Raw genomic sequence first — 22,432 nt, 5'->3', positions numbered from 1 at the left:
GGACTTCAGGGCACTTAATGTTAGAGCTGTGAGTACTTTAAAGTGATTCAGAAGAACTATTTCAGATTGCCCACAAATACAAGATCAGCACCCCTCCAGCTATCCCTTTAAGGAGCCTGTCTTTTTTTCAGGCTTCCATCCAAGCCTGAAGAAAAGGGTTACTGCATTAAGAGTCATAATTAAGAAGGACTTCTTCGAAATCATTTCTGAAGTGTGCATGGCTGTACTTAATATAAGCTAAGGAGGTAAAAGCCTGGTCATTGCCTGGCTGGAAATCTGTTCATGAGCTGCATGTAAATTATTTTAGCCTCTGGAAAGAATCACATAAAATGAAGCTTTCTTTTTTGAACTTTTTATCAAAGTCTAAGTAAAATAAAGACTTCCACTTGAAGCTGGTAGTTGGTTCTTTTTTTATCATGCCAGGGAAGGGGGGAGGCAGGGGAGTGAGAAAGAGGGCAAGACTGAATGGCTTTGGGGCACTTCCCAGAATTATTTTTGTACCTTTAGCATGCTACGTTTTGCAGCTTTAAAAAATATTTAAAGGGTTCTCTTTAAAAAACAAAAAATCCTCATTTCTGCATGTATCTGCAAGGTATACTTTTGCATTTCCCTTATGTAGAAAGCTTGTACTTGGTTTACACCTAACTAAGTGGATGGTACACGAATACAAAGTGGCCTGAGGGAATGTGGGTTGTCAAAGAAGAGATATATTCATGTTACAAGTGAGATGCAATTCTGTCATTTGTAATTAAAATGAGACATGGCTCTTTTAATGTACCTATCAGGGTAATGTAAAGCCTGGATGCTGTATAAGACTTGTATTGGGGTGCTGGAAAATAATAAAATAGCTATTGTTTTTTTCCCCCTGCAGGTCTACTTACAACATAAGCTTTCCTTTAGGTTGGTCATAATATTCAGTTCAGAAGATTAATGTTCTGCAAATCATGGGCCCATCACCACTGTCATAAAAGGACACTGAACTTCACTTATATTTTTTATGGAATCCTTCTTTGGATTTACTTAGGGAATTGAACATCAGTCTCTTTCACAACACCAGCTTAGGCAAATTAGGCTGTAAGAGAGACAGTGGGAGGGAGAGTGAGTGTATGTGCATAACTGGACCAAAGTCACTCAGGGAACTTTGTTTCTGTATAAATTTGAACCTATATCTTAATGCATTACTCAAAGAGCTCCACAATGTTTCCCTCTCAATGCAGTGAAAGGTGGAGTATGCTGGGGGGTATGCAATGATTTTCACTGGGATCAGGGAAAATTCATTATAAAATATCCATAGATATCATGACAACATATAAAGTAATCAGCCTGATGTTAAATCTGTACCACTTATTCCCAAGCCAAAATTATTTTCAAAGAAAAAAAAGTTGCCCACCCCTGCCCCCTGCTCTAGACGGATGCTAATTGTGATCACTAGGGAGTTATGAACTACATTATACATAAAAAGAAAGACAAAAGTATTCCACCTTCTGTACTTAGGTATGGAGGCCAATTGAATTAGGATCAATCACCACTGGGTTTTTGGATGATTACACTTTTAATCTTTTTCAAACTCCTACGGAGCTGACATTTTCAAATCTCCTGTATACTTAGATTTGGGGGTATGAAATTCAGATTACCTATGCTTAAACTATGTTTTTTCCTCTTTCCTCTTTTCCTTTTCCTCTTTCACTCTAGGAAGAAAAAATGAGAATGCCTGCAACAGTGTTCCAAAAACATGTGCCTTATTAGAACGTTTCTCAGAAACCACTGGATGCCGAAGAGGGCAGGTAATATCTGATCTGTAGAACAGATATGTGGATATGTAGAAACGTCTACATACACTGGGCAACTATCCAACTTCAAAGGGCAAAATGTAATTCAGAGGGCACACGGGCCTGCATATAGCATCTGTTCTGAACATCTTAAAGCAAAAGGGTCTTTTCATGGGATTGCATATTCTCTGCAGAGGGCAGCCATGTGAGCCAAGAAGCATCAGCTGCTTTTAGCTGCTACATTTACAGCCATGTGTGCTCTGAATCACCTGCTGCCCTTTAAATCCTCCCCCCCCCCCCGCCACCAGATTAAATTGGCCTGACCCTGCTGGTCTTGAAGTCGTGGTTTTGTCACCCAATCTGGATGGGCAGCAGAGCCCATTATGTTGATTTGTTGGTAGGGCTTTTGTTTTTACTCGGCTGCTGATTATATGTATGTGCTTTTTTACTATTATATATTTTATGGTACTTTTAACTATTGTTAGCTACCCAGAATCATCACCAGAGGTGCATGTGGATGTATGTGTGTTACCTTGATTTGTAAGGTGGGAATGGGAATGATTTGCAAAAGAAGAGGAACGGGCTAATTATTAATAATGGATCGTGCAAAAATAAGAAAAACAATTGGTTTTGTCTGGGGGCAAATGCTGATACGAAGTCTCTGCTTTTCCAGTTTACCTTTGCTGAATGTTTATAAGTAGGTCAGCATGGTATTTGTCATAGACAAGTGATGCTACAGTGTACGTTTTTCTACATAGTCTAGGATTCTAAAATACTTGGAAATGTGTTGTTTCTGTGAAAGGGTGCCCTGAATCAGTATATTCCCTTTAAGTTCTTGTACTTTTCAATTGGAAACAGGCCAGTAACTGTACCTCACAATTGTCAATAAGTACAATTGATTAAAAGGAGATACAACTACCGTATTTTTCCGACTATAAGACGATACTTTTTTCTAAAATCCTTATGCTAAAAATTGAAGGGCGTCTTATGCAAGGAAGTAAGCTGAGGAGAGAACCGTGCGGTTGCAAAACTGCCCATACTTTGTCTCTGCAAACAGGCTTCCTCCTATTGCTAGCCTCCAATCATGAGTGAAATAGCTTGACTCTGCAAACAGGCTTCCTCCAATCACGAGCCTCCAATCACAAGTGAAACTGCCCATACTGTCTCTGCAAACAGACTTCCTCCAGTCACGAGCCTTACGTAACTGATGTCAGCTGACACTGAACAAACCAATTGGAGGAAGTCTGTTTGCAGAGACAAGCTATCGGCAGTTTCACTTGTGATTGAATGTAATGTTATGCAAAAGAGCATGGAAATAGAGCTGCAGAGAGACGGTTTGGACCTCCTCCCACCTAGTGTATCAGCTAAGTGTTACCTAATTACTAAATAAAAACGTGTTCTGCACTATTTTTAAAATATTGATTTCTTAATTTTGGGTTGGAAAAGTGGGGGGCGTCTTGTACATGGGGGCGTCTTATTGATGGAAAAATACGGTAAATTAGGAAATGCAAACCTTTACATTATGCATAGTATGGCTAAAATCAAATTTATTTCAAGTAGGGTTATGCTAACATTGTCTATTTATAAAAGAAGTGCTGCCCATAAACTGGCTTGATTGAATTGCCTTTTGGTCTGCTTCTGGAATTGTGCTTAATGCTAACAGTATGATTCAGCTTCAGTTAACCAACTGATTGTTTAATCATCTACAACTGGTCATAACACCCAAACATCCTTGAATGAGGTTAAAAAAAAAAACATTAAGTAGAGTTGGTCCTCATTTGTACTTGGATGGGAGATCACTAGGAAATTCTAGAGCTGTTGGCTAGACTAGAAAAAAAAACATCCTGGAAAAAAATAGAGGCAAACCATTTCCATTTGTTGCTGTGAAAACTATGTGGTCTTCTCCATGGAATCACTAGGAATCAAGTTTGGCTGGAAACAGTCTTGACCTTTTAATCTGTACAAGTACTCCCCAGTTTAAGAACAAGTTCTGTTCCCAATGTCTGTCCTTAAGTCAAATTTGTATGTAACCCGGAACAGTATTATACAATATAAGTATAAGTAGTATTGTGTAATTAACTTGAGCCATTGTGTGTTTAACTCGAATCATTGTGTATTTAACTCAAATTTTGCTACAATAGGCTCCGTTCTTAACTATGGGTCATGTAATCATTAATTACAGCTTGCAGCTCAAGATTAAAATCTTTCTGTTGGTCATATGAAAGGACAAAATTAAGACATTTGTGTCTCTCTAAACTGTGATTAATGCATACAAATAAAGCCATTGGTAGAAATATATTCTTATTTTTAAAGTGAAAATTAATCCACGATAGATACATTCAGTGATATATACATATGCATAAAAACATATAATGTATGTATATTATTTAAATGGAATTAAATAGTTCTAGGAGATTCAGTTTTAATTAAGATACCATTATGTGGCCTGAAGAGCTATACTTTTAGAAGGTTGGTATAACTATGCCTTTTTTAAAAATCAACTGTACATCTTTTTGCAGATCAAGTATTCTGTCATGCACCCAGGGACTCACGTCTGGCCTCACACAGGGCCCACTAACTGTAGACTGAGGATGCATTTAGGCTTGGTCATTCCTAAAGAAGGCTGCAGAATTCGATGTGCACAAGAAACCAGGTATCTTTTCCTCTCCCCACAACACACTTTTCCTAGAGTGCCAAGCGGACAGAGCCAAGGAGAGTAAGAGCTGATATGGAAGCCAAGAGAAACAGCTTCATTGCAAGCTAAGCAGCAAAGAACCATCAAAGAGAATAGAACAGATGTGATGCTTAGAAGCCTGCTAATGAGATGCCTGTCTCCACCTAGTCAGGACTATGTCATACGGTATCTGTACTTAACAATATCCACACAGGCACTGAATGTGGCGTCATCCAAGCTCACTGCTTCATCTGAGCGTCATATAATTTTGAGGTTCTTATCATTAAAACATAATAACAAAGGAAATGTGATGTTGCAAAGCAAAGTGTCAGCTTTTAACTTCATATTTGTTTATAAGCAACTATGGAATGTGGCTGCAATCATAACCTTTCTTTGCATGGGTGTCCACTGATCTCTCCCCCTGCCCTTTAAAAAAGGTGAAATTCAGCTGGGATGGTAAAGAGTATCCTGAGAAGCTATGATGATGAGGCAGTGAGAAGTAGGGGGATCCACAGGAGGGGATCAAAAAAGTCAAGAGGGCAGCTGCAAAGGTGTGATCAAAGCCCTCTTCCTTTTTAAGGACAATGTACATGTGCAATGCATGTAAAAAAAGGAGTTGAGCTTCAGTCACACAGTTGCAGCCATCTTGACTTTTTTGACACACATACACACATGCATGGATCACCAGAGTTTGCTTCCTGGTAAATGGGAGTTATGTGATGGGCCAAATTGTGATGGCGCCAGTATTAGGCTCTCAAAAATCCCAAAGTGCCCAGTGGCACTAAAAAGTTGTCCTCTCCTTTTTGGGTTATTCTTGTTAATTCAAGGTTGAAACCCAGCACCTTGAAATGAGTGGTCTTTTTGATGGCAGTGCAATATCAGTTAACAGCAGAAACTTTGCTCTCTCAGTTCATCTCTAAGGTAATATAAGTGAGTTGAAATCTTTGTAATATACTTTACATTTTTGTCTTACCTAGTCTTGATTGGTCCTTTCAGCTGTTCTCGCTATATACCTGTTTTAATGTTCAGCAACTACAAAATGTGTTTGTGTTATTTTGCATAGTTCTGCGGTTCCTTCCTTTTTAACATGTTTCTCCCCCAAGTTGCTTTCATTTCATCGCCTATTATCCCACAATGTTTCAGTGGATGGGACTTGTGGACCACAGTTTGAACATCTTTGCAACACAACATCTGGAAGTGAAAAAAAGATCAAAAGAATAAGACATGGTATCCGATGTAGTTTCATATACTTCTTTCCTTGGGGAAAAAATAGTATACATAGTGCATTGCTCTGTGAAAGCCTCTGGGTCAGTACAAATAGCCAGTCTCCCACCCAGGTTATCAGTTTTTCGCCTGTATTGGATGGACCCAGTGGAATGACAGAAATAACTATGATACTATAGAGCAGTGCTGTCCAAACTTGGCCACTTCAAGATGAGTGGACTTCAACTCCCAGAATTCCCCAGCCAGCCATGCTGGCTGGGAATTCTGGGAGTTGAAGTCCACTCATCTTAAAGTGGCCAAGTTTGGACAGCACTGCTAGAGAGTGAGCCTGCTGACTTTGATCACCTATGTTGGTTTTGCATCCAGGATGTAGGTACGATTAGAAAAGTTTTGAGTTCTCATAGGCAGCAGGTAAAATATCATCTTTTTACTCTTTCAGGTTCTGGGAAGAAGGGAAGATTCTCATTTTTGATGATTCTTTTGAACATGAAGTGTGGCAGGATGCTGATGCTTATCGGCTGATATTCATTGTGGATGTCTGGCATCCAGAGTTAACATCACAACAGCGACGCACCCTACCAGCTATTTAAGTGGGCTTGAAGATTTTTCTCTTTGAGCTTCACACTTTGTGCTGGGAAATACAACTTTTTGAAACAAAAACAAAATGGAACCGTATCAAGAATGTGTAAGGACTTCAAAGCATCCTCTTCTGTGTACTACACCACTACAGCACTGACTGAATGCTTTGTATTCATGCTGCAAGTTGAGATTCTATGCTTTTATCAGCCAAAGAACATCCTGTGCTACATTTTGAAAGAAAACGTGTGCCAGGCTCTTCTTTTATGTTTTTTTTTTTTTGAACTCCTTGATGTAAAATCCACCCAGCTACAAAAGCTTGAATGTAATCATAATGAATGCAGGCTTCCAGACACTATTACTGTGCAATTTCCAATCATTATGAGGAAGGATGCGCAGAAGCAGTATTTAGTGGATTGTGTCCTCAAGCAGTGCATCCACCTCTCCCCTGATAAGAGCACGCATAAGCTCTTGTAGAAGAAGGATCTGAAAATTTACCATGTTATCTTTTATAATTCTACTTCAATTTCGTCCAGTGGATTTATAGGGTGAGCTGCAGATAATGTGAGCAGATGGTTTTGTATCTTACTTTTTATAGATAACGGTATTTTTCTATCAGATACAGTATGTATGGATACTTTTTTTGCTCTCTTTGAACCACTTTCCTTTTGTAATTTTCTTTAGTTCCCTTTGTAAAAAGACACATTAATTTAGCAACAGTGAAGCCTTATACAAGCACTGTCTATTTTTCCTTCCACATCAAAAGATGAATAAACATCTCCTTTGTCCAGTTTTAGTTAAGAGCATGTTTTACCCAACTTTGATATTTGTGCTTATTTCTAACTTTTTCCAAGATAAAAATGTCTTTTAAGCCTAACTGAAGTACATGGAGGCTTTCAGCTGCAATTTTGCACCAACTTTTTAATGCAGTTAAAAAAAAACACCTTCATAGCATAAAGCCTGATTAGGAAAGAGTTGATATCTAGAGCTATTTTATAACATTTATATTCTTCAATCTTACATGAAAATAGGACAGAGAAAAGAACTTTATAAGTACAGTTCTGTGGTGTTATGCCATTTATGTAAAGTGATATCCACATGGATGTCCCATTAATGAACGATAATGAACTTTTTTAATGATGCGTTTTCATTCAACCTGTCAGTGCCAAGCACTGAGCCAGTTTTCTCTTTTCGGCTATTGGATCCACTATATAATTTTTACATTCCTCTTTGATTTAGTAAAATAGATCTAGGATCCAATAAACAAGACTGGCATTCAAGCAGCTTTGCTTAGATGTTTCAAATTATGTTGACCAAGACTAGTTATAAGCAATTAATTGCTCATTGCCAAAAGCTATAGGTGTGATTTTATGCACAGAGATGTGCCAAATACACATTGGATTTTGTGGACCTATATTTGGAATGCTGTGCTGAGACACTGTTAGGGCAATTAAATTAAAACAGTGTACCCCTGGAAATAATATTTGGTCATAATTTCTGCAAAATATAGTAAGTATTTCATAAAGATTGAATAATCTCTTAATCCACCTTGATTGTTGTCTGTTATTTGCTATGGCAGGAGTTGTCAAACTGAGGGTTGGAAGCATCTTAGGGGTATCAGTGTTAAAATAACATATATTGTCTGAGGCTTGGTACTCAAGCTCAAACTTTTGAATACTAAAAAATGCATAAATCAATTATCCAGGTGCCTCTTTTTCTTATAACAGGCACAAGGTCTGTGTAAACTGCCTACAATACTTCTTTTTTAAAATCAGTTATGCTATAGAATGTTATTTTGTTTGACTTCTCTCAGAAATATTCTTCTCTGCCAGACAAATAGTATGCCTATTGTAGTACATAGCAGCCCAGCAGTAGTGTGTTCCTATGGAATCCCTGTAAAAGCGTGCAAGTTAGTGAATTTCAGTACTTGTTTTTTCATTATTTTAAATGTCTAGTCTTTCACAATGGATTTTTGGGGAAGGGGATGTAGAAAGCAAAAAGCTAATTATACCCAGTCTACTGATTAAAGTTTGCAGCACCCTTTCTGTATGAATCAGTTGCTGCTATGAAAAACAAATATGGATCAAAAATAAATGATAGACAAAAAGAAAAGAAAAGAAAGCAGCTCTCATGAAAATGCAGCCCTGATTTCGGGAATTATGCAAAAGCAAGCAAGTTCATACTTCCTTCCCATTAAAAAAGATGGTTTTCCATTTGTTTTTCTTTTATTTCAAATGAAACATTTTTATGTAATCAAATTGCAAGATTCTATCCTTGCTTTTTGATATATAATTTATAATTCCATTACTACAAACATATATTTATTTCATAGACAAGAATATCTGTAGCTCAGGGTTGAACTTTGGAGTTCTTGGTGCCCTCTGAGCTTGGTTGTTTGCTTGCAGACGTTTCATTACCCTACTAGGTAACATCATCAGTGTGACTCATCTGCAAGCAAACAACCAAACTCAGAGAGCACCAAGAACTCCATATTTATTTTATGTCCAACCTTAATCCCAATAAAAGTATCAGTTTAATTCATGGGGAGGGGTCTCACACACACATTTATTATTATTTTAGGGTGATACAGTATCTCAAAATTTAAGAATCCTTGTGGTATGGTGTATGGTGCTTTAAATTCAAGAGCTTTCAAACGAGTGTGTGTGTGCCTGTGTGTATGCATGCATGTACAGATGCACACAGAGAGACATGTGCCCTGGGGCTGTGCATCCTTTAAAGAGGAGCTCTGGGCGTCATCTCTCTCCTGTTCATTCACGCAGGGCCCTTTTTTTCAGGATTCCTCATGAACTAATTCCTTAAAGTAGTTGTACCCTTTTTCAATCTGGTGCAGAAATGCTGAGAATAGCTGCATTAACAAATAAGGAAAGGTTCAGTGTTCATACTTTTACCAAATTTTACTATTACCAAATAATTTTGGTAGCCCTATCATATACCGCACATTCTGTTTGGGTATCAAATCTAGTTTTTGGCTCACAGCAATGAAGCATAGTTTCCTTGAACTATAGCTGCTAGAAATCCTTAATGCAAAGTGTGTATACGTCTCAGTTTTAACTCTTTTCATTATAATGCTTTTATGCTCCTCTCTGAAGCTGTTCCTGGAAGAAGCCCATAAAAATGTGATCCGCTGCAGTACTGCAAACTTAAGGCTTATTCATCGTCAACCTTAGTAATACCAAGATTCTTTAGGAAAGATGTCCCTGCAATACTTTCAAAGCATATTATAATCTACACACAGGCTTTATTTCTTTCACCATTTCAAGATTTATTAGCTGAGTTGAAATTGCTAACTTGGATGTCTGTGGATTTTATCTATAACACACTGATAATACACTTGGCTCGTTTCCTTTTTTGCCCGCCATTAGTGTTAAAATCTCATGTCCAACAAGGTTTGTCCACCACAGGCATAATCGATTGGTGCAATGTCCTGGTTGCGATTATGGAGCGGGTACATAAATGTACAGAGGTAACTGTCAAACATCGATCGATGGCTCTAACCCTAACCCATTTGGCAGGGAAAAAAAGTGAGAGACAGCTGAAATAAGTGGACATAATCGATTAGTGTGCAAAACTCACTGGAGGCAAGAACATTCTAATGAGTGAAAAAGGAGCAAGAGCCAAATATTCTTTGATTATGAAAATAAATTACACAGATCTTTAGATAAGTTTTTAATGCTTGTTGCAGCCTTTTCTCAAAATTTACAATGCATTTGGTCATTGTTTTTGGAGGGTATAAAATCCTAGTGAAAGATAAGTGCAGCACATTTTCCCTAAACCATACATTGATTAAAAACTCATTTGCTTGGCTATGATTAACAGTTTCATTGTTGGCTCCATGGTAAAGGGTTAATAAAAACAAATTAATTTCTGACCAGGACAAGCAGCAGTCCAGAGTAAGCTTCCTTTATGAATGGAGACCCTGTATTTCATTGAGAAGAACGAAAGAATTGATTGAGCGTGACTGGTTTCATAGAAGAGAGTAATTTTCATACTTAGCTCTGGGACAATAGAAATATTAACTAAAGTATACTTTCTCTGCAACAAAATGTACAGGCAACATCTTTACCACTATACAATAGATTAGTCAGTTCCTAAAAGATGTCCCTAATAAGGATAGTTGATAGCAACATATTATGATTTGATTAATCATATATAGCCACTGCTGAAAAACATCATTGCTTTGGAGCACCACCTAGGAGTTGCATAGCCATCCTTAAGACAGTGAGTAAGCCTCTCTATGAATATGTTCTCTGATTAAAGATTGCTAAATGCTGTTATGTACTATTGTGATATGCTACTAAAGTGTTTTCTCTATTTGAAGAAATAAAATTACAACAAAAACAATGTTGATACAGCTGATTTGCAAAAAAAATAGTGTTTGTTTTTATTTCTTTATAGGAATTAGATGGGGCTCAAAGCAGAACGAAGTCTAGAATGGCAACCTGTTCTTTGGTTTTTCATCTCTATATTTTATTATTTGTTCCACTTTTCTTTCTAAGGGTGGTGTATTGAATAACTGATCCCAAGCTTTTCCTTTCTATTATAAATATAACCTATATTTGCAGTCAGTCAAGCCCTCCTTGGCTATATCTTTAACTGATAGCAGGAGAAAAGATACTTAAGTAATTCCTCTGAGTTCAGTTGACCTAAATAAAAGGTCCTGAACTGGAATATTAATCTCCCAAGACATTCAAGACACCTACTTGTGTTTGCATGTATTTCACACATGCCTTCCCCAGCTGGATGCCCTCCAAAAAGTTTAGACTACAATTTCTATTATGCATGATAAACATGATCAGTGCCATGCTGCTGGTGATGATGGGAGGTAATCAGGTGAGGAGAAACTTTGGAGGTGATATTTTTGTGCTGCAAACTAAGTTAGGCTTCTTACTGCAATATTTAAACTCAAGACATCTTTAAAGTGGGTGTGTAAATACATATGTATGTGTATATACACAGACATGCACACCTTCTAATTTTTATTTAAACAAAACTGGAAATCTCTGCCTAAATAGTATGAGGGAACTTCAATGGATCTATCTTTCAGTGACAGATCACTGAAAGCAATCTCCATGTTTCAGACATTATTAATATAATGCACTCTTAAAATCAGGGAAAAATTGTTTTACAATCAGACTTGTTCACTTATTGTTCTGGGCCACAAGGAATCTTTTACCTCTGGCTTTGGACACACAGACACATGGCTGGTGATAATCATTACTTGCTCCACAAAGATGGAGAGCCTGATTTTTCAAGCTGAATGCACGTTAATGTGTATTAAACCTGTCTTTTGCTTCAAAAGGTTTGTCGGCCACTGAAGTCTGAGGATACAGCTGTATTTCGCAGTGATTTCAATTTCAGTCTAGAGCGAGTAGTGGCTGGGTGTTCTCATTCACATTCTGTTCTTCATGTTTTAATGTTCCGGGTTCCACCACTGATTGAGACCTGAAAAAAGCAGAGTAGTAAATATTGCTTAGGAATTAAAAGGCATGTCTATTGTTTGTTGCTATTGTCTTTCTGGATACCAAATCCATGTATTATTTCAAAGAGATAGCTAGCATCTATATATCTTTTCACTCCTGAAAAAACAAGTATTTGGGATCCAATTTGGTTCAGGAATTATCATGAGAACTTGGGGCAGTCTCAGTTCAGATAGGAAGGAATACCAGCATTTTGCATTGGAGAGGTGGGGATCGGTTCCTTCCAAAGAATTGCTTTATAGTAATGCCAATTGCAGGTGAGAGATCTTTGTACTGTGGTATTTTAAATGCACCACTTCAGTTTTCAAATAATGTATGTAACAATAACTGAACATTGTGTTCCAAATCGCTGTGAGATTTACCACACAGATTTGAATTAATGGTGGATTGTGATTCATTCATGTTAAATGCCATTTAAGTATTAGCTAAATTTAGAAAGTACAAATTATGTTCCACATAAATAATCACCAGCAGTTACTTCAACATCACTACTGGGTAAAAATAGTAAAGCTGCCATGTTCTCCTCTTCTTAAAACTATTAGTAAAAACAGTCTTGGGAATAGGAAATCAGTTCCAGCTTGTTGCAAACATTGCTGTTTTCTTTCCAAGGACAAATGGCCTCTTCAGTGAGAGAAAAGGGGGAGGTTTCTTTGATTTTTATAACTTTCTAACCCTCAAATTAAGTCTTGGATCATTTGCAGTGAATTGAAAACATCTACTGCTTTTCCAAAGCTAATTTGCAAGAGAAAGAGCCTGAGAGAATGACATTCCAATCCTAGGCTCAACTAGGAAAATGGCATGGAATGAAGAGCAAACATTTACATTTCCCATGATTAGTTTGTCCATTATGGGTCACCCAAAATAGCTTCATATTACAATAATCCGGGCAACATTGCAGGGTAGTTTATTGGTAAAGAAATAGCAAGATCTGTGACAATATGATTCTGCATGTTCCTGCATAGATGGCCTAGGAGTGCCTTTCTCTAGTACTAGAAGTGGCTAACATTACACCTAGTTAAAAAAATCCAAACTGTACCTGCTCCCTTAAGGACCAAAATGTCTACTCACTCTTGTCTGTCATTTGCATAATGACATTCTGAGGAAAGGAGGCTGCTGCCAAAACGGCATATATGTAATCAGATTGGGATAAACAATTCCCGGCAGGCCAAGCCAAAATGACCAATGCTGAGGAATACTGGAGCTTGTAGCTCATGGACATCTGGAAGGTCACAGTATCTAGAAACTCCTAAAAGACTGTTCTGCTCCTGCTATGCATTGTGCTTTATGGAGAGCAGTTAAGCTATGAAACTACAGCAGATGGGGCCTCCCCTGCCCTCCTAGATCACCATCCATAGTTTTGACCAAGAAAAGTTGTTCTCAATTCAAACTTGGCTGTTGTACTTTGATAACTATTCAGCGTTGGTGCATCAATTGTTGTAGGAAACCCACGGCTTAATTAGTAAAGGTCTCTGTAATTAAACAGTTTAGATCAAGGTTGGGTAAATGTGATACCTTTGAGCACTTCCCTTGTTTCCCACCAAACTTCCTATTCCTATTCCAATTGTCTGTTTTTTAATTATAGGAAACTTTTAAAAGTTAAGACATGGGAAGTTGGTATACTGCTAGAAAAGCATCCATTTCCAGCATCACCTTGATTTCTAAGAATGGTTCCAGTAGGTATTCCAAGGAAATAAAAAGGTTCCTTTAGAGAGGGGCCAGGAGAGTCTCTGCAGGGTTGCTATGAGAATTAGTCTCAGCACTGGTGGCATAAAGTTGCTTGTGGTTGAAATCTGGCTGGGCAGGCCTATGGAATTGACTGAGGCATGGTCTGGCTCAATTATCTGTGGAGTGTTTCAGCCTGTTGGTCCTAGGAAATGGATAGGATCCTTGGGATTTTGAGCCCTGCCACCTGTGTTTTATACCCATATCCAAACTGGTTGGTTAATCCTCCTGGGAGACAGCACGTCATTGGGTTCAGATAGCAATGAATGTCTCCTTGCAGGGGAGTGAAGGATCGTGCAGCCTGCTTTGAAGGAAGTGGTTTGCCTCTTCTCAAGAGGCTGTTGCTGCATCCAAGAGTGCTTGGCAATTTTCATCCAGTCTTCAACCTTCCCTTTTTAGGCTCACAGCTCCAAAGGATCCTGCAGAAAACAGATTATCTGGATTCTTTTCAGGATGGGTTCAGGCTGGGGCATAGCACTGAGACAGCGTTGTGGATGACTTCTGGCAGGCCAGGGATGGGAGTGATGTTCCCATCCTGGCCCTTCATGATCTCTCAGTGACTTCCAATACTTTCAATAAGACCATGGTATCTGTCTAGATCTGCTGAAGGGTTTGGGAATGGGGTCATGGTTCCTTGGTGGTTCTCCTCCTTTCTCTGAAGCCAGTTCCACTCAGTGTCAGGAAAAAGAGTCCTAAGCCATGATTTGTGGGTTGCTTCAGGGCTCAACTCTCCCAACTCCTATTTAATAGTTACATAAAACTGCTGGATGAGGCCATCCAATGGATTATCTCATCAGCACAGGGTTAAGTATCATCAGTATGTTCATGATACTCAATTATGTATCTCTGTTCTGGGTTGTGAGGATCCAGATGGGGAGGAACAGGCTCTGATTCAACTCTAGCAAGATTAAGTGGCTGTAGATTATAGGGACTCCCAGATCTAGAGAGTTTTCATCATTAACTCTGGATGGGGTAGCACTCTGACAGTCTGAGTTAGTGTGTAATTTAAGGGTCCTCCTGGGCTCCTGCTTGAGGAACAGGTGACAGCTGTAGCCAAGAAAGCACTTGCACAAATCCATTTTGTGCATCTGTTGCACCTGTTTCTGGACTGACAGGTTCTGCTCAGGTCATTCATGCCTTAGTGGCCCCTTGATTGGACTACTGCAATGTGCTATACATGGGGATGCCCTGGAAGGGCATTTGGAAACTCGAAGCTGGTCCAGAATGCAGTAGCACAGAGTGTTATGCCCACATAACACCATTGAGCTGCACCATTCTGGGTGCAATTCAAGGTGTGGGCACAGAACTAGGATAGTTGAGAGACTGCCCGACTCTGGTAGTTTCTCCCCATCTCACTTGATTTAGCAAAGTGAGCATGTTCCAGATCCCTTCTGTGAAACAGTGTCATCTAGGATGACCTAGAAGTATCATCTCTATTCTGGTATCTGCACTGTGGAACAGCCTTCCCCCTGAGTGCTGGATGGCCCCAACCTGTTGGCCTTTTGAAAGGCCTTAAAACCCGGCTCTTCCCTCAGTCCTTAGGGCCAGGATGTTAATAAAATTTGGTTTGTGGTTTTGCCCTGGTTGATTGTGATTTTTTCTCTCTAATCTTTTACTATTTTTTTCAATTACTTTTATGTGCTTGTTAGCTGCCCAGAGGCATTTGATTAAGATAAGCAGCCTTTTAAATTTGCATAATTACAGCTTTGAATTATAACTTTTTATCTGTAAGCATTGAACAAGTTTCCTTGAAATATTAAACAAATCAAACTCAGCTTTAAAGTTAGTCTCAGTTTAATAAAAATACTGTGTGAAAGCCATAATCTCCAACTCCCCAGCTTTTTATTTCTGTCCTATTATTCTACTTCTGTATTCTTAACAGCCTTATTTGCTATAACCGAAGTGTGGGGGAGGAGGGAACCATGACCATCCTGCTGGGTTTCTTCCTCTAGTTGAGCTTTGTGCCTTTTAAACTATAACCAATCAATCAGGCCACATTGCAAAGCTTCTATTCACTTAGCTCTCACCTCCCATCTGTTCATTTCCCTCTAATTTTTTACCTATTATACAACTCCTCCAGGCTATTGTCTTCCAATGATTCATTCCTGCTGCAGAAAATAATGGAGAAAAGAGTTCCCTTCCAATTTGTGACTATTGATTTTCTTGTAGATAACTTGTGAAGGTGTCTAAATCTTCCTCTGTTATAGGTTTCTTTCATTCTAAGTTTTTTGTTGTTCGATTATGTGGGTGGGTGGGTGTCTGAGTTTTAGCCATAGCATTACTTCTGGGATCTTAGAAAGGCAAGGAGGGGAAAATCCATTACCACTCTCCCCGCTGGCCAGGTAGCTGTACAAAAAATGGCTGGAGACCTAAGCAACTTAGATAGCCACTGCTAAATGTAGTGAACAAATTGGTGCCTACTATTGATCTATCAAATATTTTCACACGTCTGTGGATATAATGAAATACATTTGTGTATGAGTTTCTTTTTACTATTAAAAGAAGATAACATATGTCAAAAACTGATAATATTAAATGATATTTGTGATAGCTGAGAGTGAGCTTGTTGGTACATACTAATATTTTATATATTAATGTAGCCATGCTAATTTTTTGCAGCAAAAAGCAAAGAGCATTTTAAGGCTAACAAATATATTACTGCATAAGCTTTCATGGCTTGTAGTCATGAGAAAAAGTGGACTGTGATCCATAAAAGTTTATGCAATATCGGATGTGTTAGTCTTAATGATGCCAGAAGACTGTTGATTTCTGCCATACCTCTCTTCCCAAAGAGTTTATAATCCACATTATAGAGAAAGAGGGGAGGGAAATGAGAAGTCCTAGTCAAACATCCCATTATTGCATTGAAATTTTACATTTCATTTTTCTGATCTACAGTTCAAAAATAATTAGTTATACTTTAGATATTTATTCACTGAAGTAGAAAAGATTGAATCTAAACCTTTCCATGCTATGTGAGACTCAAAGGGTGTTTGGTCAAGTCCCATCCCCTGTGTCTACATCTGCTTGGTTCTTCATAATCACTGTTTTGAGGGGGGAAAAACTTTATCTGGATTTCTGCTGCTGTTGAAGCAAACCTGCATAAAACCATTGCCCCTTCAGACCTTCTTCATTAGCGTGGAAGTTCAGAAGCTGAGCGTAAAGTACACCTCTTCACTAGTAACACTCTTTGAAGTCTCAGTTGAGCAGGCCAAAACCCAGCCTACATACATGTTTATGGTGTCACTTGTCTGAACCATGAGAGATTTCAGGGACAATATTAACCTACGTTAGGCTTCTTTTAAAAGGAGAAATCCCCAAAGACTTGTGGTGTGTGTGTGTGTGTGTGAGAGAGAGAGAGAGAGAGAGAGAAGATCTAAACAAGCATCTTAAGTATTCCAACAAGTGTGACCATATATTTCTGACATGAGTGTGCAAAAGATTTGCATAATTGGGGTTCATTTGTGAAAAAGCCCTCTTTTTGTGCCTATCAGGTTCATACTTCACTGGGAGATTCCACACAGAGCCTCCATACCTTTTGAAAGGAGGACACATTGAACCATGCCAGCTATTATTGCCATAACAGTGATAAATATCATAATTCATATTGAACTGTAAAAAGGAGATGTTTGTAGATGCCATATTCTCCAGCATAATAATAGAATCATATGTCTTCTCTGATTCCTCTTCTTTTGAAACAGAGTTTTGGAAATTGGGGGGAAAAAAAAAAAAAAACCTGGGGGGGAGGGTGGGTATTAAAAAACATTGCCAATCTCAAAGAGGTATGTATCATTACTTTTATGATTTTTGGAGGATTTCTTTTTCCATCTGAAATCCATCTTTGCAAAAAGAATATAAATTTTACTTTGATGATCTTTCAGTACTCCTATCTTCCTCCGTAATTTTCCTTCATGTCATTCAGATATCTGCAGTTGACCTGGCATGACTTTCATGGCAGGGTTTCCATCTTTCTGAGGTACATACTATAGCTTCTCTTGCCTATACTTCTTTCTCCTGCAGTGTAGGCAACACACACAGAGGACAATTAAGTTGTCATAGTAACTAGCATGTATTTCTAGAGATGGGAAATAAATCTTTTATAGTCAAAATGCAGAAACTATTCTCCAACAGGGGAAAAAAATGAACCTTGTTCGGCAACTTTGCCTACGGGGTCCTCCCAGGTATAACAGAGTTTTAAAGTGCCCTTCTAAACAGTGATGTCGACAAGGAGATCAAAAAAAGTGATGTGATAAAAATTCCACCCCTTTCACATAGTTGTGGCCACCATCTTGACTTTTTGACTCCCCTCCCAGCAAACACCCCTGATTCTAAATCTCTACTTCTATTATTTAGGATTCATTCCAATGTACTGTACATTTTGATTCATCAACGTCATGCGGAGGTGAATAACCTGAAATTCCCAGGGTAAAATGTGGTCTCCTAAAGCCTTGGTATCTCCAAAAGTTATCACCAAATTGATGTTTTGATTTCACAGAAGGGGAAAATATTGATTTATACATAATATGAATTAAATAAGAATGAAATCAAATTGAATTTCAGTGTTGTCCTGGCTCCACTACTCTTTGGAGTGCAGCTGCCAGCACACCACTCAAAAATAATTCAGAACTTAGTATGTAAACTGCTATCTCTATTCTCTATCACCAAATAGATAATAGCTATAATCCTTTGAACTGTACTGATTATTATATGTGGCAATAAGAACCGAACATGAGAAATGTCTGTGTGTTTGTTAATAGTAAGAGCACAATCCTATGTATGCTTATTTAGAATTTAGCCTCATGGTATGTAGCTAAAATTACTCCCAAATCATTGTTAGACTAGAACCTGGGTCTCCCCTGTGCCAGTCCAGTGCCTTAATCACTGGCAAGCCTGATTTCTCCATGAGGGTCAATCCAAAGGACTGGAGCCATAACAACAGCAACTACTACAACAACATTCTGGCCTTGGCTCTTGTCAGTTCATGAAAACAAGGGAAAGCAGTAGGTCCTCCCAGGATGATTGTACGGAATGGTTTGGTTCTGGTAGGAAGAGGCAGTCTAGCAAGTACCTTGGTGCCAAGCCATATAGGGCTTTATAAGTCAACACCAACACTTTGGATTTCACCCAGAAACCTCTTGGTAGCCAATGCAGGACCCGCAGCACAGATGTTATTTGTTTCTGGTGGCTACCACATTTAGTGCCAACTGCAGTTTCTGAGTGGTTTTTCAAAAGCAGCTTCCTGTAGTGTGCATTGCAGTAGTCCAAATGGGTAGTGATAGGGCCATGAATGGCTGATGCAAGACCATTGCATTCCAAATGGGTTTGCAGTTGATGCACCAGCCAGAGCTAGGCAAAGGCCCTGCTGGCCATGGCTTCTACCTGTCTATGCAGCAGCAACTGTGAGTCCACATGAACCGGTTTCCTGAGGTTGTCTCTCCTGCTTGAGAAACAACTCTGGAGCAGACCAATAATAGCCATTTCATCTTGCTTGGGATCAGCTTCAGCTATTACATTCCATCTAAACCCTCACAGCCTCCAGACAGTGCGGGAAGACCTCCACAGCATCACTGGCCCAACCCAGGGTGGTAATATGCAACTGGACATCAACATCATACTGAAGATAGCTAAAACCAACAGAGGACCTCTCCAAAGTCCCATTTGGCCCAAAGCATGCTCACATTATTATCTGCAACAAGATCTCTATTGTAAAGACCACCTCATAAGCTAACAATGATTGCATCCCTTCAGTTAGAATACGGAATCTGCCTCTCTGTAAGCTAATGTTGGAGGTCAGTGTTCTGTATGTGTGTGTGAGTGTTCTTGAAAGCAGAAATCTGATCTGAGCAAGGTAAGTAGTTTCTATAACAGAAAGATTTATTTACAGGAAATGCATTATAAAAATAGGCAAAGCCCACATCCTACCATCAACAGATGCAAAAAAGCATGTACGCTGTACATGTGTTCCTGGGAAGCAAAAAGTAGGAAGAAAGTGACCAGAGATGAACACTGTCTTAGACAAGAGCCAGTAGACTAATAGATCAAGAAGGGTCCAGGCTGGAGTAAATCCTTAACTGTCTAGCTATACCCAACTTGTGGCCCCCTTGTGGTCAGGAGGTGCTGAACAGTCAATGCCAACACTTAAATCCATTAATCTGTGTCTTTGAAATGATGAAAAACAGTTCCTGACTTTCTTCTCTGTGAAGTCTCAGAATAAATCATATTCATTTGAAAAGTGCTATCATATTCCCCCATCAGTTTTCTTTTTGTAAGATTAAACATTCCAAATTCCTTCAATCTTTCATCATAGTTTTTAAATCCCCTAATTATCCTCAGGGTCATTTCTGAACCTGTTTGTCTGATTCCTTCTTAAACAGTGGTGTCCACAGTGCTCAAGGTGTATTCTGTTCACTTCCCACAGTCTGGAAGCAACATATTTGCTGAGGAATCCTAAAATTGCATTTGCCTCTTTTTTGGAAGCACATCACACTTCTGATTTATATTTTAGTTTTAGTTTACTTTGTAATCAACAACTATTATAAGAGCTTTTTCATACATAGGATTTCCAACCCACCTCTCTTTATACAGGCCTCTGATTCTTGTTTCTTAGTAAAGAATTTTGCATTTGTGTCTGTTAAATGTCATTCTTTCAATTTCAGCCCACATTTCAAAATTATCAAAATCATTTTGGATTTTATGTCTTTCTCCTGGGATATTAGCTAAGCCGATTTTGTATCATCTGGAAATTTGATAAGCATTCATTTCAAATTATTAATTAAAATCTGTCTTCCAAGTCCATAATAAAAATGTTGATGAGTACAGGGATCAGGACTAAATCTTGCAGCAACCCACTCAGTTCCTGATCTAATGAGGAACTGTTAATCCTTGCCATACAATGCAGCCCACACTTAACTAGATTGCTAATCAAAGTAGCATAGGATATTTATTTATTTGATTGATTGATTTATATGGATGCCAATTTGCCAAGTGATGCTGGGCAGCTAACAAGTTAAACAAATACATCAATCATTAAAAAAAAAAATTCAGATGCAACTAAACATTGTCAGGTTCAATAACCCATATAACACATATTGACAAATCTTTAATGAAATCAAGATATATTGTGTCTGTAGCATTTCCAAAATCAATTAAGGAAGGTGTGCCATAAAAAATGAGATATATTTAGTATCACAAAACTTGTTCTTAAGGTGCCCATATAGCTTTTTGATAATTAACACATTACTTTCAGCCTGCTTGAAGATCAATTATACTATGATCTGCTCTAGTGTCCAGGTATCCAGATATTATCAGCCATGTATAACTGTCTTTAAAAGCTGAGGTGGTTTGGGGTGGTATGTGTGTAGATTTAACTTTTTAATTTTCAGAACAATGATAGTTTCAGAATTGTTTTACTCTACTGCCTCCGTGATAAGTAGATTCCTTTCAACTCTCCTTGGTGTGATCAGAAGGCACCCAAATCACTTGTTATAACAACCAACATGATACCATGATCAGCATTAGTGTACCCAGGATATTTGACACCTGGAACACATCATTTTTAATATTCCCTTCCTTTATTGCTGAGAGCCACTTTGGTGTAGTGGTTAAGTTACCAGGCTAGAACCGGGAGACTAGTTCTAGTCCTACCTTAGCTAATAGCCAGCTGGGTGGTCTTGAGCCAGTCATGTCTCTCAGCCATAGGATGAAATAAATGGCAAGCATGTTCTGAAAAATGCTGCCAAGAAAACTGCAAGGGCAGTCACCAGGAGTCAAAACTGATGAAGGCGCACCTGTCTCCTCTGTAACTGCTGCATCGTCACCGATTGTCAAACAACTGATTAGCATGCAGACAGCAGTGGCCTGACTCCACACCTGCCACCTGCCTACTTATATATTCAGCAGCATCCCCCTTATTGCCTGCACCCAGGGTTGACTGTGCCCCCTACTCCCTTGATGCGCACTGATGTTGAAAGAAGCAGAAAGTGATAGAAAATAACCACAGAGAGATCAGTCATCATTAATAAAACCCAGGAAAGTGATAATCATGTATACTACTTTTTATGCAGCATAAAACAGCATTCCCAGTGTTATAGCTGTCTTCAAAGTGAGAACCCATTAGTATTTCCAAGGTCTTTCATATCTGGGCTGCAAACCTCTAGATAACCACTAGATGGCCAGGTTTTCTGCATCTGTTTCCTGTTCCTCATGGTTGCTTCAAGTTTCGCAGCCCAGATATGTTTCCTATCTTCTATCTGAAGAGAGAAAACAAACAAAATTCTTCTGATTTTTTTCTTTGATCTCACCTTCTCATGAGTTTTGGAGAGCATTCTCTCTCTAGGTTGGAACACGAATGCTTCACGTGCATGGTATTGTAGGACGTGTGAGTGTATTCATTCTCATCGCTGTAGTCTGGTCCGAGTAACGTCCGAGCCCACGTGCCCATGTCATAGGGAGGAAGAGTCCCTCCAAACTCTGATGGTAAGCAGTCAGGGTGTATAAGCTGGTGAAGGCTATTAAGATTGTTTCCATGAAGAAAGATCTAAAAAAAAAAAAAAAACCGATATTAAGGTATTGTTAGTTTGTGCTCAATTTTTCATAGCCATTCCAATAACCAAGATTCTTGTGAAAATAAGAAGAAGGTACATAATCATAGAAAAAGAACAGTGGAGTTGAGCTTTATGTAAAACCTGCCTTTCAACAATGCTCAAAAAGCTCTACTGCTTCACGATAAAATAGCCATTGACTGGTTGGAATTCGGTCAGCCTGTCGTTGTTTTCATTGCCTTCTGATTTGTTTGCAGGCATAATTCAAGTTTTAGTCTCAAAATATAAATCCCTATAGGGACATGGATTTCTTTTTCACAAATTCATCAAGAGCTTTGCCTTATGAAGCTAGATAAGTGATGAATGAAAACGGAGTCCAGCCATTATGCCTACCTTGTTGACCTTCAAGCTCCAGATAAAATCAGTCCT

The 22,432-nt window shown here is 38.7% G+C and overlaps 2 protein-coding genes across 6 annotated transcripts in view; one reads left to right on the top strand and one right to left on the bottom strand.

Annotated features, from left to right (window-relative positions):
• Positions 1 to 8,548, top strand: part of ASPH (aspartate beta-hydroxylase) — a 118,399-nt gene extending 109,851 nt beyond the window's left edge. For all 5 annotated transcript variants that reach the window (XM_088130762.1, XM_088130759.1, XM_007421873.4 and 2 more), the window contains 3 exons: positions 1,693 to 1,784; positions 4,289 to 4,422; positions 6,107 to 8,548. In XM_088130762.1, the coding sequence (XP_087986888.1) occupies positions 1,693 to 1,784; positions 4,289 to 4,422; positions 6,107 to 6,257 (377 nt within the window). In that variant the 3' untranslated portion in view covers positions 6,258 to 8,548. The remainder of the gene's footprint in view (positions 1 to 1,692; positions 1,785 to 4,288; positions 4,423 to 6,106) is intronic.
• A 3,070-nt stretch (positions 8,549 to 11,618) lies between these two features.
• The window catches only part of CLVS1 (clavesin 1), a 44,763-nt gene continuing 33,949 nt past the window's right edge, over positions 11,619 to 22,432 (bottom strand). Inside the window, exons 4-5 of the mRNA XM_088130783.1 lie at positions 21,764 to 21,999; positions 11,619 to 11,706 (exon numbers count right to left, since the gene is read on the bottom strand). Coding sequence (XP_087986909.1) covers positions 11,619 to 11,706; positions 21,764 to 21,999 — 324 coding nt within the window. The remainder of the gene's footprint in view (positions 11,707 to 21,763; positions 22,000 to 22,432) is intronic.

Source organism: Python bivittatus, unplaced genomic scaffold, assembly GCF_059951505.1.
Source record: "Python bivittatus isolate LINGU-HERP-01145 unplaced genomic scaffold, Pbiv_v1 ctg000840_np1212, whole genome shotgun sequence".
Taxonomy (NCBI): domain Eukaryota; kingdom Metazoa; phylum Chordata; class Lepidosauria; order Squamata; family Pythonidae; genus Python; species Python bivittatus.
This window is presented reverse-complemented; position numbering and strand designations above follow the sequence as displayed.